This window comes from Ascidiella aspersa, chromosome 4 (genome assembly GCF_963924565.1).
Source record: "Ascidiella aspersa chromosome 4, kaAscAspe10.2, whole genome shotgun sequence".
Taxonomy (NCBI): Eukaryota; Metazoa; Chordata; class Ascidiacea; order Phlebobranchia; family Ascidiidae; genus Ascidiella; species Ascidiella aspersa.
Window position 1 is genome coordinate 807,520 of NC_139450.1, and position 27,598 is coordinate 835,117.

The following is a 27,598-nucleotide window of genomic DNA, read 5'->3' on the forward strand; positions in this document are numbered from 1 at the left end:
TTTTATGCATCATTTCGTGTCTAGGGAATAATTTGTCACCATTTTAAAGCCAGTTTAGCGTCAGTTCCACCCCAGTTTAATTATTTCACCAACGATCAGTTTCAATTTTATCTCTTTTCGTCCCCAGCGACCCAATTAGTCACAAGAGCTAGAGAGAGAGATTCTTGATTTGCCCGCCTTGCTGCATTCAATCGACCTCAAAATCGCAAGATCAAGGCTACGTACACAATAGAAATCCACTGGCTGTGTCATCGTGTCAGATCCAGTGAAATGGATTATCACCGCGCACTGATATCGCTCATTATCGGATTAATGTCCTTTCACTTGGCCCATTCGGAAGAAGGTTGGTTGAATCCCATTGTATTTTTTAGTGTGACCTGAAAAATGATTCCATTGTTTTGATGTAAATGATAGGGAGCCTGATTTGAATCAGGATGCATGAACGCGTTCTGAATATTAATTATCCATTCTAAAAAATGAATGGGGGAATTTTACAATGAATTCATTACATTTAGAACTGCCATATATGTTTGTAATGTCGAATTGATTTGGTTTTACAGTACATTTTGGCGTGTTTCGTAAAACAAAAACGCGATAAATTAATCAATTTAAAATGCTTAGATTTATTTTCAAGACATTTAAGTAACTTTTTTATATACCAACACTCAGTAAAAAAAAACGCAACACAGACATTATTTTCGGCATTAAATCGTACTTTTATATTTGCTTTTACCATCAAACTAACCACGTTGTTTTATCGCAGAAACGCTCCTAGACACACGAAACGCAACAACTGACCTTGGATGGCCCAAGTCAAGAGGGGTGAGCCTTAATAAGCACTACAATTTTCGGATGCTCAGGCCTAAATAATCTCCCATCTGAGCGGTTCAGCTTGAGAGCAGAGCCGCAATTATTGTGATTATGTGGCGATTATTGGCGGACTTGCGTTGTCTTTTCCTGTAGCCCGCTTAACTGGCGCGATAGTGCTGAAGGGAGAGCTGGTTTCTTGCATTCAGTAGGTTCAGGCGGGTTTGTAACCTTACCCCGATGTAAATTGCGGCTAGGAGTGTTGAATGATTCCTGGCTACAGTTTTGTTTTTCGGGATAAGGAATTCCCTAAAACCTCATATAATATTTATAAAGGTCTGTTACTCCGTCTTAACTGAATGCGAGTTTTTTATCGATTAATATTTCGCCTGGTGGAGCGAAACTTTGTCATTTATCAGAAATAATAATTTAATCTGCGAAACTACAAATATCATTCCAATGCATTTAATGATATCTATAAGTTTGTTAAGCCATAATAAGAAGCAAAAAATTACAACTAGAAAAACTCTGAAAAATGTAAGCTTTCAATCTAGCTTTTTGCCGTAATGCAAAATCAGTCATATCCGATATCAATCGAATGCGAAAATGACTAACTACCGGGTTGGGATATCGCAATTGTGATCATCAACGCCCTGTAACACGCATTGTACCAAGCTGGAGTGTGAACATCACGTTTTTTGTCGTTGTTTCTCCGCGAAATACCACGCAGTGGTGACATTTCAGCGGTACGATGAAAGCAGAACGCCCGTAGAACCGTTGAAATTTACCGCGTGCTGCGCCAGTCATCACTGTTGGTCATCAGCTGATCTAACTTACTTCACTTTAACCCTATCACTTCAAAGCAAGTTGCCGAACAATAACGAGACGTTTAGCGCCCAGTTCAAGTTTTTTAACTGTAGTTTTGCGCGGGATTTTGTAACCCTGGAGCTTTTTGCGTTGAAAGGGTGAAATTTTTAACTGATGTGTCAGATTGTGGCTGTAATTGCATACGCGCTTCTATTATTGTAGCGCCTAGCGTTTTATGCGAAAAAACGTGCCTGTAGGAATGTGCAAATTACATGTAAAAGTTTAACTACAGTTTTGCGCAAGGTGTTCTTCCATTGGACCTATTTGTAAAAATTGCGCGACATTTTAACCGTTTTCTTCAGATAGTGACTACATTTAACACATAGGCAACAGTGCGTCACGGTTTATTAAAAACATAGCTAGCAAATGATATTCTGCTCGCTCAAGCGAAATTTAATCGTTGGCTTTCAAAAGCAAGCGTTGTTATTCCAAGAACTAAAGGTCAAAGTCGCAAAATCCGAGCATTGTCCCGTCAGTCACAACAAATGTTTGTGCTGGATCTCGCTTGATTGACAGGCAGCGGTTTTAATCAACGACATCCCACAAAGCCATTGTACAGTCCGTATGTGTCCGGTTTGAACCCAGAGACGAGCCTCAGACAATTCGTGGCTCCACAGACCTCACAAACACACGCTATATTGCTGTGAATGGGTGAAAAATGCCAATGAGCCTCGTCGCGACAATTATACCTTCGATATTGTGGCTGTGGTTTTGATATGAAAGCGGCAGCTGTCGCCACATAACTCCTCTGTAGCGCTTTTTCAATCAAAGCCACTTTGATTCGATTTGTGGCTGAATTCGTGACCGGAGTCCAAATTTCACTCAACACCTCTAGTATCAATAAAATGCACAATTCAATTTTAACGTTGTAAGATTGATTTTTATTCTGCGGTACTACCGTCTCTTTTGATGCCTTAAAAGCATTATTTAGGTAAAATTAACTAAACCCCTTAAAACGACAACTTGGCTAAAAACAAATACATTTCGTTTTACTTATTGTATTTTCTTAACAAAATGTTTTATGTTTACCGCCGATAATGTTGTCAAAAGTGTGAAACGAATTTATACATACAATACACTTCAATGGTATTTTACCACCTACTAAAAAGCAAGCTCCATTTCGCGATTATTCATGTTCAAACATTATCTCTGTTGTCCTTGATCCAATAATGCAGCGCAATCCTATTAGCAATCTCGCACGCGCAAAACCCCAATATTGCGGCATCCCAATAACCTGTACTAATGTGGACACTTACCGGTTGTAAGTACTGAGATGGTCAATATATTGCCTTAAATCGGCTTTGCGCTTTAAATTGCTGTTTTGTGTTTCGTCAGGATTACAAGATACACTCTAATAGACCTCTTACACTGTTAGCAGACATATGAATTGACAATATGGCATTAAGTGCACCCCTGTATAATTTACCAGGAAGTAAATAAAAGGTTTCTATATGATGCGTTTTTTACAAAACGTTTTGAGGTAGTCGTAATCTAGATCGTAGCGTTCGTCTAATTAGAAAACCGAAATCACACCTTGAACTGTATTTCCATCTATGTTGCTTTTATTTTTAAACATATTTTTCCGCGATTCATTACCTAATCCTTTTGTTAACCACAAAAATTAAATTCACCTAAAAACATACATTGTACATCCGTTTTTGGATTTTTAACGTCGACTGCTTTAATTTGGCCGCAGTACACATTAACGAATTGTTCTGTTATACAAGGAAATTTCACCAAATAAAACCCCTTTAAAAATCTTTCATTGATATTTGACGTATTTTATGCAATAAACAATTTGTGTTTCATTCAGTGGCTGGAGACAAGTAACCACGATGAGAATGGCGACCTGCTCCGAACCTTCCAGGTTTGCAGGATTAGATCCCCGAACCAGGACAACTGGCTGAGGACTCCTTATATAGAAGTGGGGAATGTGGAACGAATTTACATCGAAATACGCTTCAGCATGAGGTTTGTTTACATTCGAAATATGACCACTGTTACGTAACAATAGAAAGAAATCAGTATGAAGAACGTATTTAACTTTTACGAGTTTAGAAATCCAATCATTACCCTCTCTGGTTTTGATAGCGGCTTACAGCATTATTAGTCTTTTATGACGGCACAACCTATTGTTACCACATATAAACCTCGTGACAGTTTTCGAATGGCAAAGAATTAGGGAATAAACATCCGTTTTATGTTGAAATGTTTTCCCCTTTTGGCACCTTTAACTGACTTTTTCTGTTTTTTTGCAGATCGTGTGAAGACATTAAGAACATTGTTTCTTGCAAGGAAACCTTCAACCTCTACTATTTGCCTTCTGAAGGCGCAGACGACCGTAAGGCTTCCCACACTGATGACAAAACCTACACCAAGGTATGTTGTTTTGCCATTTTAAAATGAAACTTATTTCGTCAGTTCTCACGAATTCATCAACTTTTGACAGTAAAATTCCGCCTATAGCAAACAGTGCACAGCCCGCGCGATTGACAAGGAAAAAAAAGAAAAACAATGGTTTAAAAGTTAAGACGCTGCACAGATCCCTTGAAAGTAAATACGGATGCAGTTCAACATTCACAAACCCCGTTTCCCGTCTTACTGGAATTTGTTTATCTCGGCTTTACTGCCTTAAACAAAAGCACACAAATGTTTCCTTAATGATCACTTAAACAGACGCTAATTCGCAAACCAAACCACAGGTTTCCGACCCAGGGTTGCACAAATACCAGCAGTTGTTGAATATATTTGCACTGGAGCTTATTATCGCTACGTTTCAGGTGGACACGATCGCTGCCGACGAACGTTTTAAACCGGACAAAGGCAAGACCAACACCGAGACGAGGATTGTGACGCCATTGAGGACCAGGGGCTTTTATCTCGCCTTTCAGGTACTTCCAGTTATTTCAGCACCTTGATTCGGATGTTTGCTTTTGCTGCTCGTTAACCTTGGGAAGTAGACCACGTTTTTATCGGACAATTACAAACGACAACTGTGTTACAATGAGATTGTGGCCGCAGCTTGTTTATATTTTTAACAGTGTAATCAGTCGATTTGTTTGACTTGATTCCACCATAAACTTTTTTTATAAAACGAGTGAATCCGACACTGAAGTCTTTCTACCACACTGTGTAGGAATTTATTAATGGCACCATAGCTTATTTAAATGGGCTCATATCTTAATATTAAGTTGAGTTTTTGGTTGGACATTATTTCTTGAATACAGTTAATATGCGTTGAAAAAATCGCTGCGATTAAACAACTTTTTCATAGTTTTTTGACAACTGTGTATATATTTACGTTATTTTTGTTTGTTTTGACAATTTGCTTCAGTAAGTCCAAGAGGCGACAGCAAGACGTAAACCTTCTGTAACTCGCATAAAATTGCCATTTTACCCGCGCCTCTTATAAATACGTAATGAGTAAGCAGGTCTGGGCCTGGAATTCAACGTCGTCCCTCCTTCCACTTGGACATTGCTAACGTTGCGTCGTGCATGTTTGCAGGACACTGGGGCTTGCATGACGATTATGCACGTGAGGATTTACTACAAGACTTGCGCCCAAGCACTTAGAGGTCTGGCTGTGTTCCCAGTAACCGTGACTGGACCTGAACTTACATCACTTGTAGATGTTTCTGGAACTTGTGTAGCTAACGCTGAAAGAATGCAAAACGCTCCTGGTAAGTTGGAAGTTAAGTTGTCTGATACTTGGAATCTATTCCCATAGTACATGTAATTTATTCTGAATCTAAAATTCAAAAGTGTAGGTTAAAGCTACGGTTGTTACCCGGTACCCATTATCATGCTACTAACTCCTAAAGGGTAAAATTACGGTTGTCATCAGAAAGCATTTATTTTGTTACCCACTCCAAAACGACCAAGTGAATAAAATGGACCCTTACCATTAAATATTTAGATTTGTGTTCTTTTACTATTTAAATTCGCTTCGCAAGTGTTAAGTGTAATTTTTTTTTTTTAAATCCTGAGAAAAATATTTAAAATCCAGAACTTGTTTACAATTTTCAGTCCGAACGATGTTACCGTTTTAGTTAGTAGAATTTTTACTACTTTAAACTTTATTCCGTATCAGTTTTGTAAGTTTGTGAAACGTTTCACAAATACACTTCAAGTTTTTCGAAATAAAAAAGTTTTCGGCTATCGACTTTCCGACCACGCAAGTTCGCGTTCGGCACCTTGACCTTTAACCTCACCAGCTGTTCCGTCACTGCGGCTAAACTTAACCAATTTAGCATCGACTTGCTCACGTGCTTGGAAGCCTTAAGCCTTCAGTCAGTCAAACTTGTGAGTTGTGGGTGATTATGCACTCCCACCGGGTACAGCAATCAAAGTTCGCTCTACAACCTTGCCAACGTAACATATGGAATTGAAAGAAGTCTAGACGTTGTCGCGTATTCTAACGGTTTGCGGAATACGCTGTATGAATAGGCTGGGTTACTTTTTATAAAGCGCCGTCTCTGTTTTTTAAACTACCCTTTGAGCTTTATTTTGCCTGACTTGTATAGGTTATTAATAAATTATTGCTGCAAAACAAATAAAAAGGAAACTGACCTATATAAATTATGCCCAATTCTTGGATTTTTCTCTTTTTGGTAGGACTAAAGTATGAGTAAATTTCTATCCCTTTGGGTATTTAGGCCTATTAGAGGCTGGACAAGAAACAGGCATTCTCTTTAGGGAAAAAATACTTTAATTTTATATTAATCATAACGTCCGGCTCCTTAAGATTTGGATAAATAAGGTCCTTGTGTCTGCCACAAATTCCCATCCCCTGTGAATCAATCAAGGATGGCCTCGTGCTTAACATCGATATAATTTACTCCGCAACTGGACGGACAGGAACATAAGGCCAATTCCCGCCACCCCCGGGGATTAACCGTCCCTTGGGGCCAAATAGCCCGTCCATATTTCGCACGAAACAATTGACAAGCGTATAAGGCTTATAAAAGCGTATCCTTTTCTTTATTCCGCCAAACGAGAATATGCCTTAATTTTCAATTATTATAAAAAAAATGTCTGAAAAATAATGGTAAAATGAATAAAGATTTAATTTAAACGTTCAAAATATGCTTCCTACTTCTACATGGGCTCATTCTACGTCGAACTACGACCTCCAGCAATTATGCTTCATAATATAAATGCCTCTTTTGGATGGGTTGTGCATTTTGGAATAAAAAAACAAACATAAGATTATCAGAGTGGCCATGAAGCCGATCTAATCTTTCCTTTGCAAAGCCTGTCTGTGATATTTCCACTCGCATTATACTTCATTCTTATGACAATATCTCATAACGTTAAGATCCCGACAAAAATATCTCGCACTAAAGACTTATGCGTGTACGGCGTGCGCCATTGATTTTTAAAGCCACCATCCACGTCTGTACGCTTTATGCTTAAGATCTTGCCAAACGTGGCAAATACAAATGCATTTCGTGGCATAAGACGCTAAAAGCTTGTCAGGATTGTCAAACCTTGTATCGCTTTACGCCCCTGAAGCCCAAAATAGGTGTAAGGCTGGCAAATATAAACGTCTTTTACGCTAAATGGCGGCTTTTTAATGGGAAAAAATATTGTTAATTAATATTAATTATGAAAATTTTTGCATTATGCCATCAGAAGCGCTCTTTTGAAATTTGCATTGAACATACCATATTCTAGTTATTTAATCTGTTGCTTGTTGTTAGCTTTAAACAAGTTACTTTTTACGTAAACATTACCTTAAAACGTTTTTTCACAACTAGCAACAAATAAAAAAAATGTTTCATCCCAGCGCCCAGCCTTCATTGCAACGGTGAGGGAGAGTGGTTGGTCCCAACAGGAGGAACTTGTCAGTGTAGTCCTGGATTCCAACCTAACGACCAACTCACAGAATGCAACGGTAAGTGTTTGTTTGTAATCGAGTAAAGGGGAGTTCATTACACAGGTTTCCTCACCTAAAAACTTAATTTTTGTTGTTGTCTTTTTCATTTTTTCACTCGTGTTTCTTTTGGAAACGCTTTGTTTTTTTCAAACCACACAAAAATGGCCAAAATCATGTACTGACAAAATAAAAACTTCTGTAAACCGTGTATAATGCACAGTTAGCTTTATATTTCAAGTATAGTTTGAATTTGAAACCGATTTTTTTAAAACAAACGCAAAAAAAGTCTTTAATTTTGTGCTATTTTGCGCACGTGAAAAGCTTTAGTGTGCTGTCTATTTTTAAAACCCCAGCTCGGCCAAATGCGAATCCCGTGTCTTGCAAGCCCTTAGTGGTTAGATGCAGGTGCAAGGCCTCCTGCATGATTTAATCGATATATTCGACGGTGAGGCACCATTAGCTGTTCTGTACCTGCCACCGGCGCACTTGGCTTGCCTATTACCCCGTCAATGCCAATCAGCACAGCAGAAGGATTAGGCCATATTCCTATTATTGCTTGTCACTAGAGAAATTCGTTGAGGGTTTCAGACAGTTGGACTATAGGGATATTTGATTTAAACAGCTATTTTCTTGTTTTTTTGTCCCAATATTTTCCAAACCTTTTTGCATCGTTCTATTGCCTTTTTAAAGGGTAGTTTTGTTCCAAGAAAGGTTTCAGCGACCTTCTAGCTTAATTTGTGGTAAACTTTATCAATTGTCAGTCACCCAAACGCTTTTTTTAATCATTCCAATTTTATGCTACGTCATTTAGAAGCATGTAGTCCAATTTTAAAATGATATTTCGTTGAAAGAAGATATTCCCGGCTTAAAGGAAAACCACATAATCTCACCGAGCTTTCAAAGCATTGTCTTTCCTCTGGGTTGTATCTAACCTGCCATCCCTCTTGTCTCCAACCTGCTGTCTCCATTGCTTTGTGTTGGGATTAGGCAGATGGTGAGGAAATTGGCACCAAGGTGCAAACCCGAATTATGCGCCGATCTGTCGGCAAATTGTACAGTGTCTGTGTATGTATATGTGACTTGAAGGGGTGTTACAGTGCAAAAAACGGCTCAGGTTGGAATGTCATTGATTCAAAAAGATCAAATTCATTGCATTTATCTTTAAATTAATAGGCGTGTTTGCTGTCTTATGCGTTAAATCGGAAAGGTTGTTAAGTATTGAATATTCACGTTAAATGAGTTGTGGACATAAAGTAAAAAAAAAGCCACTAAGTACAAAAAATACGTTTTTTAAAAGTCGTCATCAATTGGTCATGTGTATAAAATACTAAAAATCGACTTTTGCTGTAGATTAGTTTTGTGCCATTTTTTTACCATATGCAGCAATTCTGCATATCAATAATCGCGTTTTGGCGCCGAAAACTAAACTATTGTTGCGCAACAATGCGACAGGATATGAGTCGCGCGACTTGAACGTCCCTTTGACCTTTGTATTCCTCCGCGGGACCAAGTATTATGTCCCTCCGCGGGAAAACCTATTGTCCACTCGGCTGCAAATTTCCTTCCGGGAATTGAGCGATATGAACGTCGAATTAATGCGCCTTGTTACAACTTCGCTAATGGGTCACTGTTAGGAAAATATTTCGAAGCGTATCTAGTCCACAGCTGGATGTTAAACAACTTTAAAACAATTTTTTGTGAGTTACCCTGATAAGAAGTGATCACTGTTAAGTGTCCAAGCGAATTTTTTCTATAAAGAACACAAAATTAGGTTAAAGTTAGTCAATTATTTGTAAAGTGTCTATATTCAATAACGAAAAAAAAACGAAATCTAAAAGGATTAAAAATAAGGGTTTTTGTTTTAAGGAGCATATTATATCATTACCCAAGAAAATTGTAATAAACATATTTAAACAACATTGCGTGATCATTTTCCAAGTGTCCACAGCTACATGTACCAAAAAAAACGCAAACGTCTGTTTGTTGCCGCGACAAAAAACACCTCGAAATCGTTAAATTGAGCAGCTGTCTCATTTCGTATTGCGAGGTGCGCCCGTCATATTCTGAAGATGGAAATGCGGCCAAATTGCGTTTGGAGTGCTTTCAAATCGACGCCGATCGCTCTCAGCGCTTAAAAGCTCTTTTATGCGTTTTTAATTTGACTCTCTGCGTGCTTCTAGGCGTCTTGTGAGTGCCCGGCCTTTTATGCTTCGCATCTATGTAAGTGTCGAAGGCCCTTGAAGAAAAATCGAAAATATTCGGAGGCCTTTGTGCCAAGTAATTAGTTGCACCTTTCTGAAGGATCGAAGTGAAAAATATTAAATGTCAACCTGCCTATGGTCATTGCAGGGTTACCGCAAAGTCTTTGAAACTTTAAAATTGTTTAAAACTTTGAATTTTTTTGGCTATGTTTTGTCGCAACCCTGATTAGTGGGTCCAAATCAGAGGTTGTGCGCCACAAATAACCCGGAAAAAAGAAAAAGTGTTGAAAAAAACGACTGTTGAAAGCAGACATTTAAAGTGTCCTGTGTTAAACAAGTGTATATTGGCTTTAAGTTAGATACATGTTGAAACGTGGTTTTAACGGAGTTGTAAAAGATCAAATTGCGGGTATTTTTTTACTTCTTCGCAAAACAGCGAAAGTAGGTTAAACAGATATTCGAAAAAGTCATGCATATATTTTCCCAAATAAAAAGTTTGTATTGGCTCTTTGGAACAGGTTTTATACGTGGTTTTAGCGAAGTCCGCTTCTTTTGGACCAATGTCGCAAACTACAGACTTTGCTGTTTTCTTTCACAAAGTACCTTAAGTCCCTTGGCAAGAAAACTGTTTCCACTCATTCTATGCCAAGTAGTTTGTGATCAGTGGTTGTGCCGCTTTGTAACAACACCTGGTACTTATGATGCCACTTGTGCTAAACTCTCCTGAGATTAATATATTTGCCGTCTGGTCGCTCCCAATGCTCTTGCTGGAATAATGTTGCCCCTTTCCATATCCGCTCTCTTCTAGTAGCAATAACAATCGGTGTTGGTTCTTTTAAGTCTGCTACTTCGTGTTTTTTAGGCGTTTTGTTAAGAAATTCACATTTTTTTTTCATTGAGAGATATTCCTGTTATCGTTTAGAATACTTTAAATACTAATTTTTAAGTTATGTTTTGATTTTCTTTGGATTTAGCCGAGTGTAGTTAACTTCTGGGGATTTGGATGTAGTGAATTATCACAGGTCGTATAAGTCGGCAATGAACAGAAATTCTGACCGAAAAAAAAAAATCCCAAGAACTTTATCAACAGTAGCAGTAAGAGCGTTTCTCTCGTTTTCACAAGTATTACGTGGTTACCATGTATGCCAGCAATGTCAGCGGTTAATTCTCACCGCCCTTCTGCTTGAATAGTGAGAATGTAAGCAACGGTTGGTCTGTGTCGGAATCCACCTGAAAGTTGTCTCAAACCTGGCGTCTTGTGCATCTGCTGAACTGATTCTCACCATTCAAACCTTCGCTTTCACATGTTCCAGCAGTAGCGCACAAAAGGCGCCACATTAGCTGTACACGGGCTGCCCATCCGGTAACATTACCCGCACTACACGTTCCTACCCCGAGATTCAAACACCCAGGCTGTAACCTAAACCCAGCAATAAAGGCCGACAAAATATCTGCCCCCGCAAACACACAGCAGTTTACTGACGCCTTTATCCCACTTTAAAGCATTGCGAATAGCTGGGTGTAGTGTTACTTCTTCTGTGTACAGTTAAGGCCCCGAACCGCCCTAAAGCCTGCGATCTTTGCTTGTGCGTTTACAGCCAGCTATTGATATGTTTACAATGCGACACTGGACACCCCAGCTAGCCGCGCAACGCAATGGTTAATTGTATATTTGATCCACTACTTTTCTCCACGCTTTATTGTCCCTAGTTCGGGAATTGGCGCTAGATTCTTTTGTTTGGATTGTCTGACTAACGACGAAAACAGCGGCTTGCGAATTATCTGCTAATCATTCTCGGTAGTGCTCAAATTATCGTGTTTTAAATGCAATGTGTATATCTGAAGGGTAAAATTATATCACCCAAGTGGAAATAATGAGTAAAGAGTATACCCATACTATTGGTTTTGAGGATTTATTTTATATACCAAAATTGGTCATGTTTGGTTCAAAAAGTACTTTATATATCTTAACTGAAGAAAGAGTAGAAGTATGGCATACTAAAACAATTAATAAAAAGTTTTTAATCCTAAATACTTTAACACATAGTCTACATATATCCGTAAATACTAATAAAACATAAACCAAAATGAACCTTAGATACCATTTTCAAAACCAAATTTCCTTTCTGTGAACGAAATAAATTTTTATTTGCAAAACATCCGCAAACAAAACTTATTTACATCCGTCTGTAATCCACCCGCGACTAATCGGCAACAACGGATTTGTCGGTGGTCAGTAATCGCCGAATGTGGTCGGGCGAACTGCTTTAAACAAGATACCGGTAATAATCGGCGAAAATACACTAAAGGGCGCCGTGTGCAAAACAAAATCAACCGTGGAATGAATATCAAAGGCCCATACAGAAGTCGGCAGCATTTTGGGAACGCTTTAAATAAATCTTTATTCATTTTTAACATTTTACGTCTGACTTCAACCTCCAACAATTATGCTCCAACAAAAAAACGCTAAATTTAGGATATGGCTATGTACCCCTTTAAAGTTTGCCCCTGTAATACTTGTTTAAGTCTCTAAGATTGGATACTTGGAATGAAATATTGTTTTTTGTTTTTATTTTTTTTAATTATGTAAACATCGCTTCAAACCGCTGTACACCGCACTTAAATGATAATCCTTGTGGCACATTTTATATCGAGCGGGCACACTTAGCATCTGCCCGCCTATATTCCATCATACTCGGGCTATTGGCCGCATAATCCCGTCTATTTCCACCAAAAAACAGCAATAAGTTAAAAAACACAAAGTCCGCATACCATAAGCCATGTTTGTCCTATTGATCCTTTTCTACCCGGATCATTATTTACGAAAACCACATTTTAGTCGCGATATGAAACGGTAAAAGTGTGTCCAGTGGTCTGTGTTTGTTTGGTCACTTTGGAATCGCCACCACGGTGGTCAGTTACCCCTTTGCTCGCGCGTTCTGCTATTGTGACCGAACATTACCCCATTGTTCGGGAAGATGGATGGCGCTCTGTCGCTTTTTGGTCTAGCTTTCCCCGCGCCGGGATTATCTGCGAGGAATTGCGCGAAGGAAGTCGGTCTGATCGTCTGGCGACAACCTAATGGTTCCTTACACACGCTACGAGTTTTTCGGTTATACTTCGCTGTAGCGAAAATGCGTGATGTTGTTAACAATTTTTTTGGATAAATTTTTGGATCAGATATGCACTTAGTTTAAACCTGGGTCTTCGGAAATATCCAGTTTATACCCCTGGGTTTAAAAAATAGCATTGCTGGCATATTTTGTACAAATGATGCAAATTTAAACCGTTGAAAGCGGCTTTTTAAGAAATCTAATAACCCAATACATTTTATTCTTAAATAAACGGTTTCACACATTCAAATTGGTCCCCCGGGAATATCGAATTTATATAGACGCCACCCACTCAAAGTTTCCCTGCAGTAATTCATAAAAACTCCCACCGATGTTGTCGGCACATGTTCATCAATCGTCGACCAAGGCTTTAAACGTCTGCTGCGAAACTTTCCCGAGTGAAAACTTCGCCCGTAAAACCGAGGCGCTGTGCTGAAATGAAAAAGCGTTGACTGACGAAAAGCATAGACTTGGTACGTGGACTTGTACATTGCTACACACCCACCTATTTGAATGTGGAATTGCTTTTTTGTGGTTTAAGGCTTTTCGTGGGAGAGGCTGTTAAAAAGGCCTGGGATTTTTGATACATTTCACCGCCAGAAAATCACGCACAACTGTGCTTTGAACTTTCAAAGGCGACGCTTTGGCGCGTATTGGTCATATTACTCATGTTCACCTTTCAACAACATAAAGTGGGCACAAAAGCGATTTAAAGTCCCCATAGGGTCGCTATATCCAGTTATACATAATATACGCCATTAAAAATGCCGTGAAAATGCCCATAATCGTCATGTGTCTGTGGGACAACGCTAAACAAACTGTGATTACAATCTGAACGTTGGCCATATTTCGAGCCACATATTCGTCATGGAAATGCGACAGGGGTAAGTCATACCCATTATAACGGTGTCAATCCCTCGTGTGGCATAATAGCGGGATCCACGGGCGGAATGGATTGTTTGTACTGCCAGTGCTAACTGCTGTGCTGTCCCTACTGCCCACAGCAGGCCTGTTAAAACAGATTCCCTAGAAAGGACCCGTTTCAAAGCCACCGCTCTGTTTAAACCGGTGTCTATTTTGTCAAGCAAGGCAGGACCTGAATTAAAAGCTTCCAACGGACGAATTGGCAGGACACGGAGGTGTACTTGTCTTGTGCCGCACGTGGCTCATAAAGAATAACTTCGATAAATATCAACCGTCTTCTAGCAATGCGTTGTCGTAAAAAGACGATTTTTCTGCGTTAAGAGCCAAGAAAACCCAATTAGTTACTGGGCCGAAAGTTAAGACCGATTTAATAACGAGCCAGGGCAAACAAACTACATTTTCAATCATTTTAGATGGCTGCTTCATTATTTTCACTTTACTGACCAAATTTTTTTATTTTAATCCTTAAAATTATATCATTTTTGTATAAACGTTCCCAAGTGCCACTGTTGCCAGTTTGAAAACGCTGTAATGCCATTGCTAACGAATTCAAACATTACAATTTTGTTCAAAACGTCGTTTAATAACCCCACAAGTATATTCCCCACTCGATTTTACGTCAACCCACGCGACATAATTCGACATGACGTAACAACCGAATCGCTCGATACTCATCGCGCGATGCATTGTCACCCCATTGTTACACCTGATCGACGCCGATTGTGACGTAACAGCAGTCTGTGTCGTGGGGGGTTAATGTGGCGAGAAAGTTGTGTAAGGCCGTGTGATTGGAATTTTACAAGGAGCGCCTCTTCTCCCTTACATCGGAATATCGAGTAAAACATGAAGTTTGACGCGGTGTATCTTTCACCATAGATGAATCACTTGCTTGTTGTACTACACGTTTGGTTGCTGTTCGGGATCTACGTGTTATGCTGTTTTGTTCTTTATAATAACGAAAGACAACTTGTATTTTCACAAATGGTGTTTTTGTCGAAAATAGTAAATAGATTTTGACATTGTATTTTTTTGGCCAAATTGACGTTTAAATGACTTATTTTAATTTAAAAATAATTACGAGTTTTAAAACACAATTAAAAAAAAGGTAATACAAATTGACATTACGAAATTCAAACAAAAATATAAAATAACGCTTTTAACTCCAAATTAACAAACATTGACGCACAAATTCAAGACCTAATTTAAAAAATAATTAAAACAAGAGAGAGATAAGATAAACCTTCCAAATCCTTGTTAATCGTTTCCTCGCCAATCCCTTCTATTGCATCCTGTGTATGAGCTTCTGCTTAATACACATCTGTCCGTCTGTGCGTTAATCCGGTCCTTCGGGGTGCGTTTAACCTACTCACCTGTCCAAAGCGGCACAGTATCGACCCGAATCCCCTCCCGCACCCAGTCACACTGGAACCAAAAACAATAGAAAACACCATAACAAATTGCAACTTTACTTTTTGAGGCCTGCTTTTTTCACTATCGCGGTAATTTTTTTTCTTTTGAAAAACGCCAAGCTAAAAATTTGACTTGTTCCGGTTAGGAAAAAATACATTTTTACCATATTTTGTAATTTCAAAGTCAAGGTTTGCCTTTTTTCTTTTCGCTTTTTGATCACGTGACATCGATCAAAACTGTGTTTTAAAACCGAGTCTTTTCACTCACATTATAACGAGCAATCTTGGCATAATATCGGCGCCTGGAGCGAAATAAAAACCAATGGGATCGAAGCTGTATTTACCCAGGCCAATTACGTCATCAAACTGCTTGAGACGTCACCTGTCCACTTTGTCACGTCACCTGTCCTCTCTAGGGACTCGAAAACCTTCGGGAAACGTGTTGCGTAAATGCGTCATATTTACTCGATAAATGCGTATCTTTAATATCGAGTTAAATCTAGCTCAGAATGAAAAATAATTTTGGGATTATTCACCCAAGTTGGGCCAAGTAACATATAGATGTTTGCACGAGAAAGATATGTTTTTTTTAATTACAGACGAAATGTGGGTGGTTAAATATTTTTCTGGAGTTTATGGAGTTTTTGCCTTTGATCCAATGCTATACCCCAAAACGCAATTTTTTTTACAAAACTGTGGGCTTTTTTCAATGCTCGCCTTTCACATACACACATTCCACTAACTTCCAGCGTAAACCCGACTAACCTTCACCAGTTTACGGAAGTCTGCTGCTTTAAAGAGGTTGTAAAATGTGCCAAGGGCCGCTTCACATTCATCAAACAGACTTTCCCATGTTTCCAAACCATCCTTAAGTCTTTATTCCACTGTTGTTATTTCGAGTGTTGTCGCAGTACCGCGGAACACTTTTCGATTTGTCTTCCGCGGATGAATATCAGCCGACTCAAGTGCGTGACGTCATATAGGTTACGTAGCGAACTCGGATGGACTTCAAAAGCGCGCCTTGTTTTTATAGAAGCTTTGAGTGCCCGTAAATTAAAATAATGTTTTGATAATATTCACCAAAAAAAATAGTAATTTGAATATTTGTGATGTTCAAGTGTAATATAATAATTTTTTTTATTATACATTTGTTTTTGCGAAGAACCTGTTTTTTGATCAAAAACAAAACTCTCTTTACGAAAACAGGTTTCCGCTTTTCCACTTGCACCCCCCTGCCCCCTAATGACGTCACAGTAGCCCCTGGTATCGGGTGAACCCTTGTAATGTTTGCCCCCAGGATTACCAGGGCACGATTTCTTACCACCGAGCACTAACCTTGCCAATGAACCGAGACTGTGAGGCGATTCCACTATTTACACATCTCCCAGTTCAAACAAGACTAAATGGCCAGGTTTTAAGGCCGAATTAAAATTAAGCTGGCTCTTTATTTTTAACCGCGTTTTCACCTTATATTATCAAAAAAGTGTCCCAATTTTTTCAGAAAAATACGAAGATTTGTTACTATTTAAGCGGCAATGAATAAATCCGGTAAAAAAGTTGAAAAAAACAAAATTGTGGTTTAAAAATTTGGCCTGGTTCTTTTAAGCGGCCCCGTAAACTGGCCCCACCTCTTGGATTGGAGCGAATTGTTTTCGCTTTATGCAGACAGATCGCGTTTTGCAATGGAGCGAGCTGATTGTGATTAAACACTTGAAAAGCAAGACCTATTGGATGGCGTCATATGTTTGCAAACATTCCTTATATAGACAGTTCTTGTGCAGTTTTTGCGGTCTGAAAAAAATTCAAAACTGGATCTCATAGTTGAACAGCAGTTGTATAGTTCTTTAAGCCTTACAAAGATAAAAATGTAATATAAGGAGACCATTAAGATTAACAATCTTACTTGGAACTCACTTTGTCTCACACAAGTCAAAAAGGAAAGACTTGGTTCTAACATAAGTATTCAACCTTCTGTTGAAAATCACGCTTAAATTCTTCCATATTTCACGATTACTGGACAAGCGATCTCGCCTTGCTTGACTTGCACTTGTCGAGGGGTAATTAGTCTGAAATTGACTCCATTTGAACCCATTGAATCCAATTGCATCGAAACCAACCCTATTTCTTACCCCGCTTATCTTTATGACATTGCTTTCTTTTATTTAGCGACTGACGTTATAAACAACTGAATTTGTTCATTTGTCCTGCTAAGATGGACAAACTTGCCTTAAAAACTACACTTTATCAAATAGATTTATTACCTGAATACTTCCAGTTTATAAGTAAGTGGTTTTTAATTCAAATCTTCCCATGAGGTCACAACGTTTTGGAAGTGGTCATTTTAGTAGGAAGAGACAGGGTTAAAATTAAACAATTGTTCTTAAACCAATATTATGAAATTAAAAGAGATTAAATTAATAGCTCGTATTTAAAACAACTCTTTTTTTTCCAGAATGCGCGATCGGCAAGTTCAAATCACAAGCGGGGAACTCCCTTTGTTCCGGTTGTCCTGACAACAGTTTCTCGATTCTCAGCGGAAGAGCATCTTGCAGATGCAGCTCCGGATTCTTCCGCGCTCCCGAGGATCCACGTCACGCCAAGTGCACACGTGAGTGTCTTATTCCAAGTGACGTAAGAAATAACGTCACACTACTATGTCATTCAAAATCTGATCAAAATCAAAATACGTCATTAAAAAAAAGACACATGCATTTTTTTAATATTGTGACGTCAAAAGTGACGTGGTGGAACACGTTACGTCATCTAATGACGTATTTTCGCACTTCATCCAATTTAAGGAGTTGTTTGATTCAAGATAATATTAATATATTGTTTGTAGCGGAGCGCAAACTTCAAATTTCATCAGCCGCTTTAAAATAAAGGTTATTATCATTTTGGGCTTAGTTCGATTTTGCTGTGAAGCGATTGAGTATAACTTGACAAATCATAGCATTTTCGGCACGTTTTTGGAAAAAAGTCTTTCACAGTATTATTTGCGTCATAAAATCGTTGCTCAAGTGGCTTTTCCGGCGATTTCAGTTCAATATCTCGGTAGTCGGTGTCCGCCCTCCAATAAGCCAGCCACGAAGCCAGTCGGACCACTGGAAAGCTGAAACAAGCGGCGAAAGCAACTAATCCCTAACCTCGCCCGAACTGACTGAATTACACGTTGGTCGTTCAATCACTTTTTAATTACGCGCCGTTGCCCGGCCGAGCGCTGCGCGATTTAATGATGAATTTGTAGCAGTGTGTTTGTGGTGAAATGAACCCACGAAGCTTGTGCTTAGATCGATTAACCTTGGTTCTGTGCGTCTCTGACAACGCAATAATTAAGTTCGGGGAATTGCGAACAAATTGTGCGTTTCACTGAAACAAAAACAGACAAATAATTACAGTTTTTGTGAAAAAAACACAGACGGAAAAATGCCTTAGGGTGTCTATCTTTAAAATTAATTTAACAACTAATGTTTACTAACAAAATGTAATTATTTGCAAAATCTAAAGTTTTAATTTCATTTGAACAAAATAAATTAAACAGCAAAAGCGTTTCTAGCCTTTTAAATTTAATTTTGCGATTTAAAAACTGAGCCAACCAGAAATTAAAAACTCACCCTATTTTTGTTTGCCCCTACAGAGCCCCCTAGTGGCGCCACGGTGGTAGAATCGGTTGTGAACGAAACTGACGTCACACTGACATGGAACGAACCAACTGATAATGGTGGAAGGGTTGATATCACATACACGTGAGTTGTTAAAATAACTAATACCTTAATAACGAATTTTTTAGTTTTTGTATCGTTTTAATAATTTAAAAGTGCAACAACCATTTTTTTTATTTTCTCTTGTTGCTAAAATTTTCACAATTGCAACCTACTTCTGTATGGGCTTTGATATTTCTTCCACGTCTTACTACAACCTCCAGCCATTATGCTCCAACGTTATTTATGTTTTCTGTTGTAGTGTGTCGTGCCATCGTTGCGACGCTTCGTACACAATGTGCTACGACTGCGCAAGTGGGGTTGACTTCTACCCCAGAAAATGTCGACTTACTGAGGGAAAAGTCGTCGTTAAAGATCTCGCCCCTTTCACACACTACAGGTTCAAGGTAAGGACAGTCAATAAAATACTTGAAATGTTGAAAAGACTGGCTGAAATAGCGAGATGTTGCTTAACTTGCGAAAAAGTCACTAAAATTGAAAAAAACGGGTATCTAAAATAATATGAAGTTTTTTGATGAATTTTTATTTAAACCCAAAAATATTAATTAAGAACTTAAACCGTATTTACCAAAGACAAGCTTGAATTTAACTATTATGTTTTTTTTATGCGCTACAACTAAATAAAGTAAATGTAAATAAAATAAGTGAATTTATAAAACGTAAATACTGCTTATGAAAACGAAAATCAGACTTTTTAAAGCAGTTATTTTCAATTGATCATGAACCATAAAGTTGCCCTTTTAAACTATATATCATCACGAAAATGCGCGTTTGTAAAAATCAATGGTTTAGCATGAGTAGGTTGCTTAGTGAGAAGATAGCCTCGTATCAATAATTAATAAACAACCGGAGCCTTGCTTAGCCCACCAAAACCCCAGGGATCTCTTATTTGTTAAATTACCAGCCCTAATAGCTCAAATTTGCGCCGGGCTTTGGCCGTGTCGCTTGTCGCGCGTCGCATTAGTGTCACGTCGCGTGTGGCCTCGCCCAATGCGCGTTCCAGGGGTTTGGAAAATATGGGTTTCTTCACATTGTTCTAAATAACTTCAGCATACAATTTATGAGTTGTTTTGTTCTTAGTTGCCTCTAAACTCTAAAGGTTTGTAATGGCAACGTGATTAAGCGAAAAATAATAAGTGATTTATTCTTTTTAGATTTACTCCTTCAACGGTGTTTCAAGTGTGAGCGGGAAACAACCAAAGTTCGCTGAAATAACGATTCAAACCAACCAAGCTGGTGAGTAAAAACTTGTTTAATTAGTTTCAATTAGTTTACCACCGAATGACTACACGAACTGAGACGAGAATATTGGCATTCTGCATAGGAAATGTAAAATTAGAAGTAGAATCCATCCAATAATTTTACTCAAAATGTTAAAACCACTAAAAAAATACAAATAAATAAGTATTGTAGTGCTCATAAGAAAATAAGTTAGCCTGTTGTAAGACACCGAGTTGTGACCTTTAATGACCTCCCCGACCAGCGCAATTCGTTTGATCAATTAATCCCGGTCGCCAGCGTCCACCAGCCTTCTTTTGTTGATGTGTTTTATCTCTCATGCTTCAACCAGTTAATAAAGGCTGCGTAGCTGGCCACTTAAAAGGAGCCAGGCTCGTTTTATTCTTTTTGAAGCTCGATTTGGCGGCCATTTTATTTCTTGTGCATTAACGCTTTACAAGCAATCATTTGCTTTGTTTTTTTTTAATGTTTTTTACATATAAGTTGTGTAAAATCGCGCAAAAAACATGTGTGTAAAATTACGGGTTGCAAAATTATTCAAACACGTGGTTGTAAAATCTATTTATTTATTTCCAAGTGGCCAAATATACTGGCTAAAAGAGGGTTCGTACTTGGCTTTTCTTCAAGTGCTTCTTTGTTGTCTTTGTGGGGCGGGATTTTGTGGAATTAAGACTCGCAGATAAATGTTGTCGCGTCTAAGTGCACTTGAGTCAGTCTGAGCTTCTCATCAAATAACTTTGTGGGTCATTTGTGATGATTTAATTTCCCCGTTCGCCCGTCAGTCTATAAGCAACTGTTCGTTTACTAAGCATGGAAATTCGCGATTACCATCGGATTAAAATCGTTTTCCGTGGAAAATAGTTCGCTTTTAATATTCCTAATACAAATGAATCTGACTTTGTTATTTAACTAACATTTTTCTTGATTTCCGTCTATTTTAACATTATTCCATCAGCATATTTGAAGCTTGTGTGACATCTTAAACATGTACCAACCACAAAAATATGTACCTATTCCAGTTATTGCAGTTATTGACGCATTCTTGTGCTCTTTAACATCAATATTCCAACACACAACTAACCACAATTATTTGCTTCTTTAGCGCCCTCTCCCGTCCAATCTATCCGCATCACATCGGCCGCCAGCAGCGCTATTGAGCTAGAGTGGGACGAGCCAAGCAGTAGCAGTTCGATCGTGGATTACCAGTTGCGATACGCCAGTGTGCACGGGTCAATGACCAACTCCACTTCTGCGAGGAACTTTAGATTAACTAACCTTCAACATGAAACTGCTTACACCGTACAGGTAAGACCATTGAAGTGTTTTTTTATTTAACTATGTCTTCTTTGGAACACTATATACGGGTCTGTTCATAAGTTTAATGATGAAAATAATGTTGAAACAATAAAACTCTTTAATAAAAATAAACTTTAACATCATCAATATTCTAAAAGTATTTTGACGTTTACTATAAACACATAACGTGATTAAAAAACTGTAAAAAAACATCCAAACTCTTAATTTCAAATTAAATTTGAATTCAAGAAAACATTTATATTGAAAAAAAAACGTAAAAATCATGAAAAATTGTTATTGAAAAATATGTAAATCTTTAAAACGAATTAAAACTATTAAAATTTAAATCATCGAATCATTTAATCTTTTATTTCTTCCAGATCCGAGCTCGCAGCAAATCCGGATTCGGACTCTTCGGTCGTAAAGTTGCTTTCAGCACAAAGTCGTCCAGGGATCCGATCCCGAGTGTTGTTCTTCTTCAATCCTCATCATCCGCTCCTGTCGCCAATAGCAACGGACATCTTGTTGATAACGATGAGGACCTTAGTACGATGAGTAAGGCTCTTCCGGATCGCAACCAACTCATCCTTGGGATCGTGATCACTGTGAGTCTCCTGGTGATGATGATCGGCATCCTCCTCATTGTTTGCAGCAGGAAGAGGAAGTACGCAAAAACCATCGGATGCGACTTCGAGAAGTATCCGGGATTCATCAATAGTTCTGGTGAGTTGTAGTTTTAATGGTTTTTTAAATGCTGGAAATTTTGAGATGCTCAACTTTCACACACGTGGGATGGCGTTATAACTTATTCTTTAAAAACGTTATACCTGTGAGCCGACTTTAGAAGCACAACTTTTGTACTTACTTTGAATGTGCGCTATAGATTCTTAAATTTTCATTGCCAAAAACATTACTGTTTTATAAGATCCTTAACGTCTTCCTAAATTATTTAACTGGTAAAGTTATTACAAATTTGCAATAAATTTTCCCTGTACTCAAATCATTTCAGTTGATATCAGAAGTTTAATCGATTAATTTGAACAACCTAAAGCTTTAAACTACCAATTGTTCACCATTTATTCTATACATCGTTTTGGATTCTATTCAGCTAAGTTGCCATAAATTAACATTTTACATTACCGTATTTTGTGTGTTTTACAGTCGACTTGATCAGCACACGAACTTACGTTGACCCAAGCACATACGAAGACCCATATTCAGCCGTGCAAGAATTCGCAAACGAGATCGAGTATCGGTTCGTCAGCATCGAACAAGTCATCGGCAAAGGTAAAATAACACACAAGAAAAAGTTCAGGGCTAGTTAGTAAAATTCCTGCCATACTTTTTGTTAATAGCCACAAAACAACCCCTTTGATCATAACATTTTTAGGAACAATAGAATGTGGCTATAATAGATTGCTCTACCTAATTAAATGCAACCTTTTCAAATTTTAATTAATTATTTTTTTACCTTTATGCGAATATAAAAGCCCATATCGAAGTATTGGTAACATTTTTTGTTCGTTTAGAAATACTTTTTATTTTATTTATTTTAACATTGCAAAAAGTATATCTATGGGCTTTGATATTCATTCTACGTCTTACTACAACCTCCAACCATTGTCTTAAGATTTGTTCAACTTTTTGTTAAAATTCCTGGCTGCCTTTTCACATTTTTCTATTTTAAAAGCTTACAACCGTTATTTCTTGCGTTTCAGGCGAATTCGGCGAAGTGTGTAAAGGCGTTCTAACCTCATCGTGCCAAGCGGTCGCCATTAAAACACTGAAGGCTGGATACAGCAACCAGGAAAAACTGGACTTTCTTAGCGAGGCGTCGATCATGGGTCAGTTTGATCACCCAAACGTCATCCGACTGGAGGGAGTGGTCACCAAGAGCCGCCCGCTCATGATTATCACTGAGTTTATGGAGAACCGATCATTGGACGATTATTTGAGGGTAAGACATCGAAAGTATTTTTAAATTACAGATGTATTTTCGACCTACTATAAGCGTGATACATTAATCGGCACGTTTAAATAAGACAAATTGCTAGAAAAGCTAACTTAGCCTAACAGAGCATTTCAACATTGTTTACCAATTTAACAAATTTTGACGAACAGCTAGCAGCCAAAAGATTTACAGCTTTGGTAATTAAAAAACATCACCTGAAGCTAACTACTATTAGGATAATTCGTAAACAGGACATTTTGTTGTAACTTACAGCTTTTTAACATTTAGAACCGATAAATGATTTTATCTAAACAAATGTCCTTTTAACAGTTAAACAATGAAACTCAAAAATAGAGTTAGCTCCACCAGGCAACATATCAATAAATATAAATCGCTCTTCTGGTGTAAACGAAGTATAAACCGACGTTTCGGCAGCAGATACCAGCTGACCTCATCAGGGTTAATAATTAAAACGAGAGTGAGTTAGCCATCTTATATACTGAGCAGTAAAAAATTGTAAAAACGTAGATTAAAATTAATAATTCTAGACGTCGCTGAAGTATGCGATAAGCTGTGACTCCAGAGCGATTTATATTTAATGAAACTCAAAGTTTAAAAACCCGATAATACCAGAATATAAATATAGCTATTTCTCATGATAAATTAGCACTGTTACAGCAATTATCGTGTAACGTCAACTCCCGTTCACTCCACAGGTCAACGAGGGCAAGCTGGAAGTGTGCCAGCTGGTTGGTTTTCTGCACAACGTTGCATCAGGAATGCAGTACTTGTCTGACATGGGATACGTGCATAGGGATCTTGCAGCCCGCAATGTACTCGTCAACTCGCAACTTGTGTGCAAAGTGTCAGACTTCGGACTCAGTCGAGTTTTGGAAGAAGTTGGTGAAGAAGAAGTGGCGATGTACACAACAAGGGTGAGTTTGTTATCTTGTCAAAAACAAGGTTTTTCTTGTGCCGTACAAGTATTCAAAAAGTTAAATTGAATAAGTTTTTGTTTTCAAGTTTGAACTGCTTAACTTCTATATTGGCATTGGTATATTTTACTTTTAAGCACAACTTCAAGCCATCATGCTTTAAACTTAAGTTTTTATGTTAATAAAGTTCTAAAACAAAGCGGCACGCAGGAGCTTAATTGCAACTTTCAGTAACAACATGTTGCTTCGTTTTCACCCTTATAACCTCGATAATTATTTTACCCAGGGTGGTATGATCCCCATCCGATGGACAGCCCCCGAAGCAATCACCCAACGAACATTCAGCTCATCCAGTGACGTATGGAGTTACGGTATTATGACGTGGGAGGTTCTCTCATACGGGGAAAGACCATACTGGGAGATGTCAAATCAAGATGTGAGTAAAATTAAATTACAAATACTATTGTTGTCTTTATTTTTGTTTTTTTATTATTTGTATAATATTGTTTTGTGAGTTTTACTAGCAAAACTGTCCTGTATTTAAAACCTGCTTGGTTTTATACGCTGTTAAAAAAACTGACTAGCTTGGTGCACTTTAAAGAGAGCTACTTAGCAAAAAGAAGGATTTGTTTTAGAAAAATGGCGGAAGTTTTTAGTAAAAAAAAAAAAAGTTTTTAGTAAAAACTGCCACATTTATTTATTTATTTATGGATGTTTAGCCCTACAAAAAATCATTTCAAAGATATAAAAATTGTCTATCATAACTTGTTTTTTTTACAAGTCGGTAAATTACCTGTAAGTTTCTTCGAAAACCTTTCTTATTTATTTTTTTAATAGCCAGCAAATTTAACCAACCATTTATTCCCATGCTTAGGTGGTTCACTTCGTTGAGTGCGGTTACCGTCTACCCTCCCCCTGCTACTGCCCCCGCATACTGCACCACCTCATGCTCGACTGCTGGAACCAGGACCGCGCCAGGAGGCCCACATTCCAACACTTGGTGTCGCAACTTGACCGCTTCCTCAGTGACGTAGTTTGTCTCAACGACACGATGAACAACAGGTGAGTGACAACAAAGTTTGCGCGTTATTTAAATAGTTTAAGATTTATAAACACCTTAGTAACAAAGTGTTTATGAGAAAATGCCAAAAATAGAAAAATTATCCTCCGGTAATACTAGTTCGAATTAAGTTAGTATTGCCTTCAAGTAAAATTCATTTTTGATTAAGTTTTGTCCTGAAATTAATCTTTATTTCGACGTTTATTAACATTTTTTACTTTATACAAAAAAATTGAAGTAGTTAATTTGGAAAACTGCAATTTTTAAACTATTTTTCTTATTATTTACCATATTTACAAAACCATTATTTTTTACACATAAGGCAACTTCTAACTTTATATTTCCTCTCCAGATCATTCCGTGACCAGGACGACTGCATCCCAGAAATCCTAGACCTTTCATCCCTGGGCCAGTGGCTTGATCAGATGAGACTTCTTCAACATAAATCCACCATGTTAAGACACGGATGCGTCACTGCTGAGCAGATCATGAGGCTAAACCAACGGTGAGATTATTTGTCGATTTGGAAATAATGAAATTCGTCAGTAAAAGGCCTTAGGAAATAAATTTCTATATTTTGTCGTTATTTAAACATTATTTTAAAAAAATTATAAATTCGGCTATTTTTTTTTACCAACGGTAAGATTATTTTTCGTTGTGCGAATGAAATTCGTCATTAAATTGCGGATTGCCGGAGAAAGTTGTCTTCAGGTTTTTTTTTAAGATTTGGTTTGGGTGACCGCTAAGTAGTTTTAAGAGACCGCAAGTGTTTTATTTAAATACCAAAAAGTTGCAAGTCCAAAATTTGGGAAACCGCTGGATAAATTTGGGGAACTGTTTCGGTCCCCCAAAACACCTTAAAAAAACACTGGTTGTCTTTATCTTGTTACTAAGAATTTAAACTTTATTTTAAAGAAGATATGTAAAAAATCTTCTATTTTTCCACAAAACGTTTCTCAAATATGATGTTTAATGCCGCGTGTTTCCAAAAAATTGCACACGAGTTCCTAAAATTAAAATTGTTGCAAAAGAACGCTTTTTTTCGTCTCTAATAACAATATAAAATTTTACCGTTATTTCTTTCACTTTTAGTGAACTTGAGAACATGGGAGTAGAAAATCCCGAAGAAGTGCAGCTCATTTTGCACGAGGCCCAACTCTTACGTCACAAAATAGAGGAAGTAAACCAGATGGGAGTGGCTGTGTGAGATGGCGCCACCCAACGGAAGCTTGCAAGCGTGTTGGAACCCGCACGAGGCGTCAGAGAGCCGGCAAAGGAGCTGCTTGGCGAGGATCGAAGACTAAGGGTCGCTCACCTCACTACACTGTGTTCGCGTCACGTGCGTTCGAAACCATTGTCACAATCGCGCGATTCTTTTTTAGTTCCCGCTGTTTTACACGTCAATCAAATTTTTGAAAAAACTTTTTTTTTCAAATTTTACAACAAAAGAGTCGCGTTATCAATTATGACATCACACCTTTTTTGTCTTTTTCTTGTGTTTATCACTTTTATTTTTTGCGCCTTTCCACTGTTTAACCACGTGTGTACTATTTTCACCTGTTTTTACTTTTTCTTTCATTTAATCCAAAGCCTTTCGATGAAATCCATCGCACATGCTTGTACCGCTGACGTTATTTTGCAAGTCGGTACGTCCTGGTTAGCGGGAGTTACACGTGTTCAATGATCGTGACCGCCACATTTAAACGTGCTTTGGTCGAATTCTAACAAGTGATAAAACTTAATAAAATAATTCGACTTGCAAAGTTGTAAAGTACGACATCAACTTCATGAATTTTTGGCTGCTCTAAATTTTTATATTTGCATCCAACTTTTAGTGAGTGTTCATGCCAGTGGCGAGAAAAAATCCCGAATCTTTTTTACTTTTGCGTTACTTTGTTTCTTCAATCGCGTTGCTACTATTTTTCTCATAAAATCACCAAGTACCTATTATTACCAGGGCTCTATCTGTGTTTTAGGGTAATATGTCGATTTACCCTCGCCTGGGTGTGTTATAACCCCCTAAACACCCCTTTTCACCCCCACATACCTATCTCACCCTATTACACACGTAAATACATGATTATTTCACATCCAGTAAGCCCTTTTTTACTTTTACAAGTGTTTTTCTTTATATATACGTGTTTTGGCGTTTGTATGACATCGCCTGTTTTTCTATAAATTGTGTGAAAAGAAATAAAA

The 27,598-nt window shown here is 37.9% G+C and overlaps 1 protein-coding gene across 1 annotated transcript; it reads left to right on the forward strand.

Moving 5' to 3' along the window:
* LOC146146529 (ephrin type-B receptor 1-like) lies at positions 1–27,598 on the forward strand. The gene is made up of 20 exons (XM_083387212.1): positions 1–343; positions 764–822; positions 3,488–3,645; positions 3,933–4,053; positions 4,455–4,565; positions 5,180–5,354; positions 7,463–7,570; positions 17,652–17,807; positions 18,834–18,942; positions 19,160–19,304; positions 20,073–20,154; positions 21,260–21,462; positions 21,834–22,176; positions 22,615–22,740; positions 23,172–23,410; positions 24,121–24,339; positions 24,626–24,775; positions 25,214–25,401; positions 25,752–25,904; positions 26,492–27,598. The coding sequence occupies exons 1-20, from the start codon at positions 271–273 to the stop codon at positions 26,604–26,606; spliced, it is 3,033 nt and encodes a 1,010-aa protein (XP_083243338.1). The 5' UTR covers positions 1–270; the 3' UTR covers positions 26,607–27,598.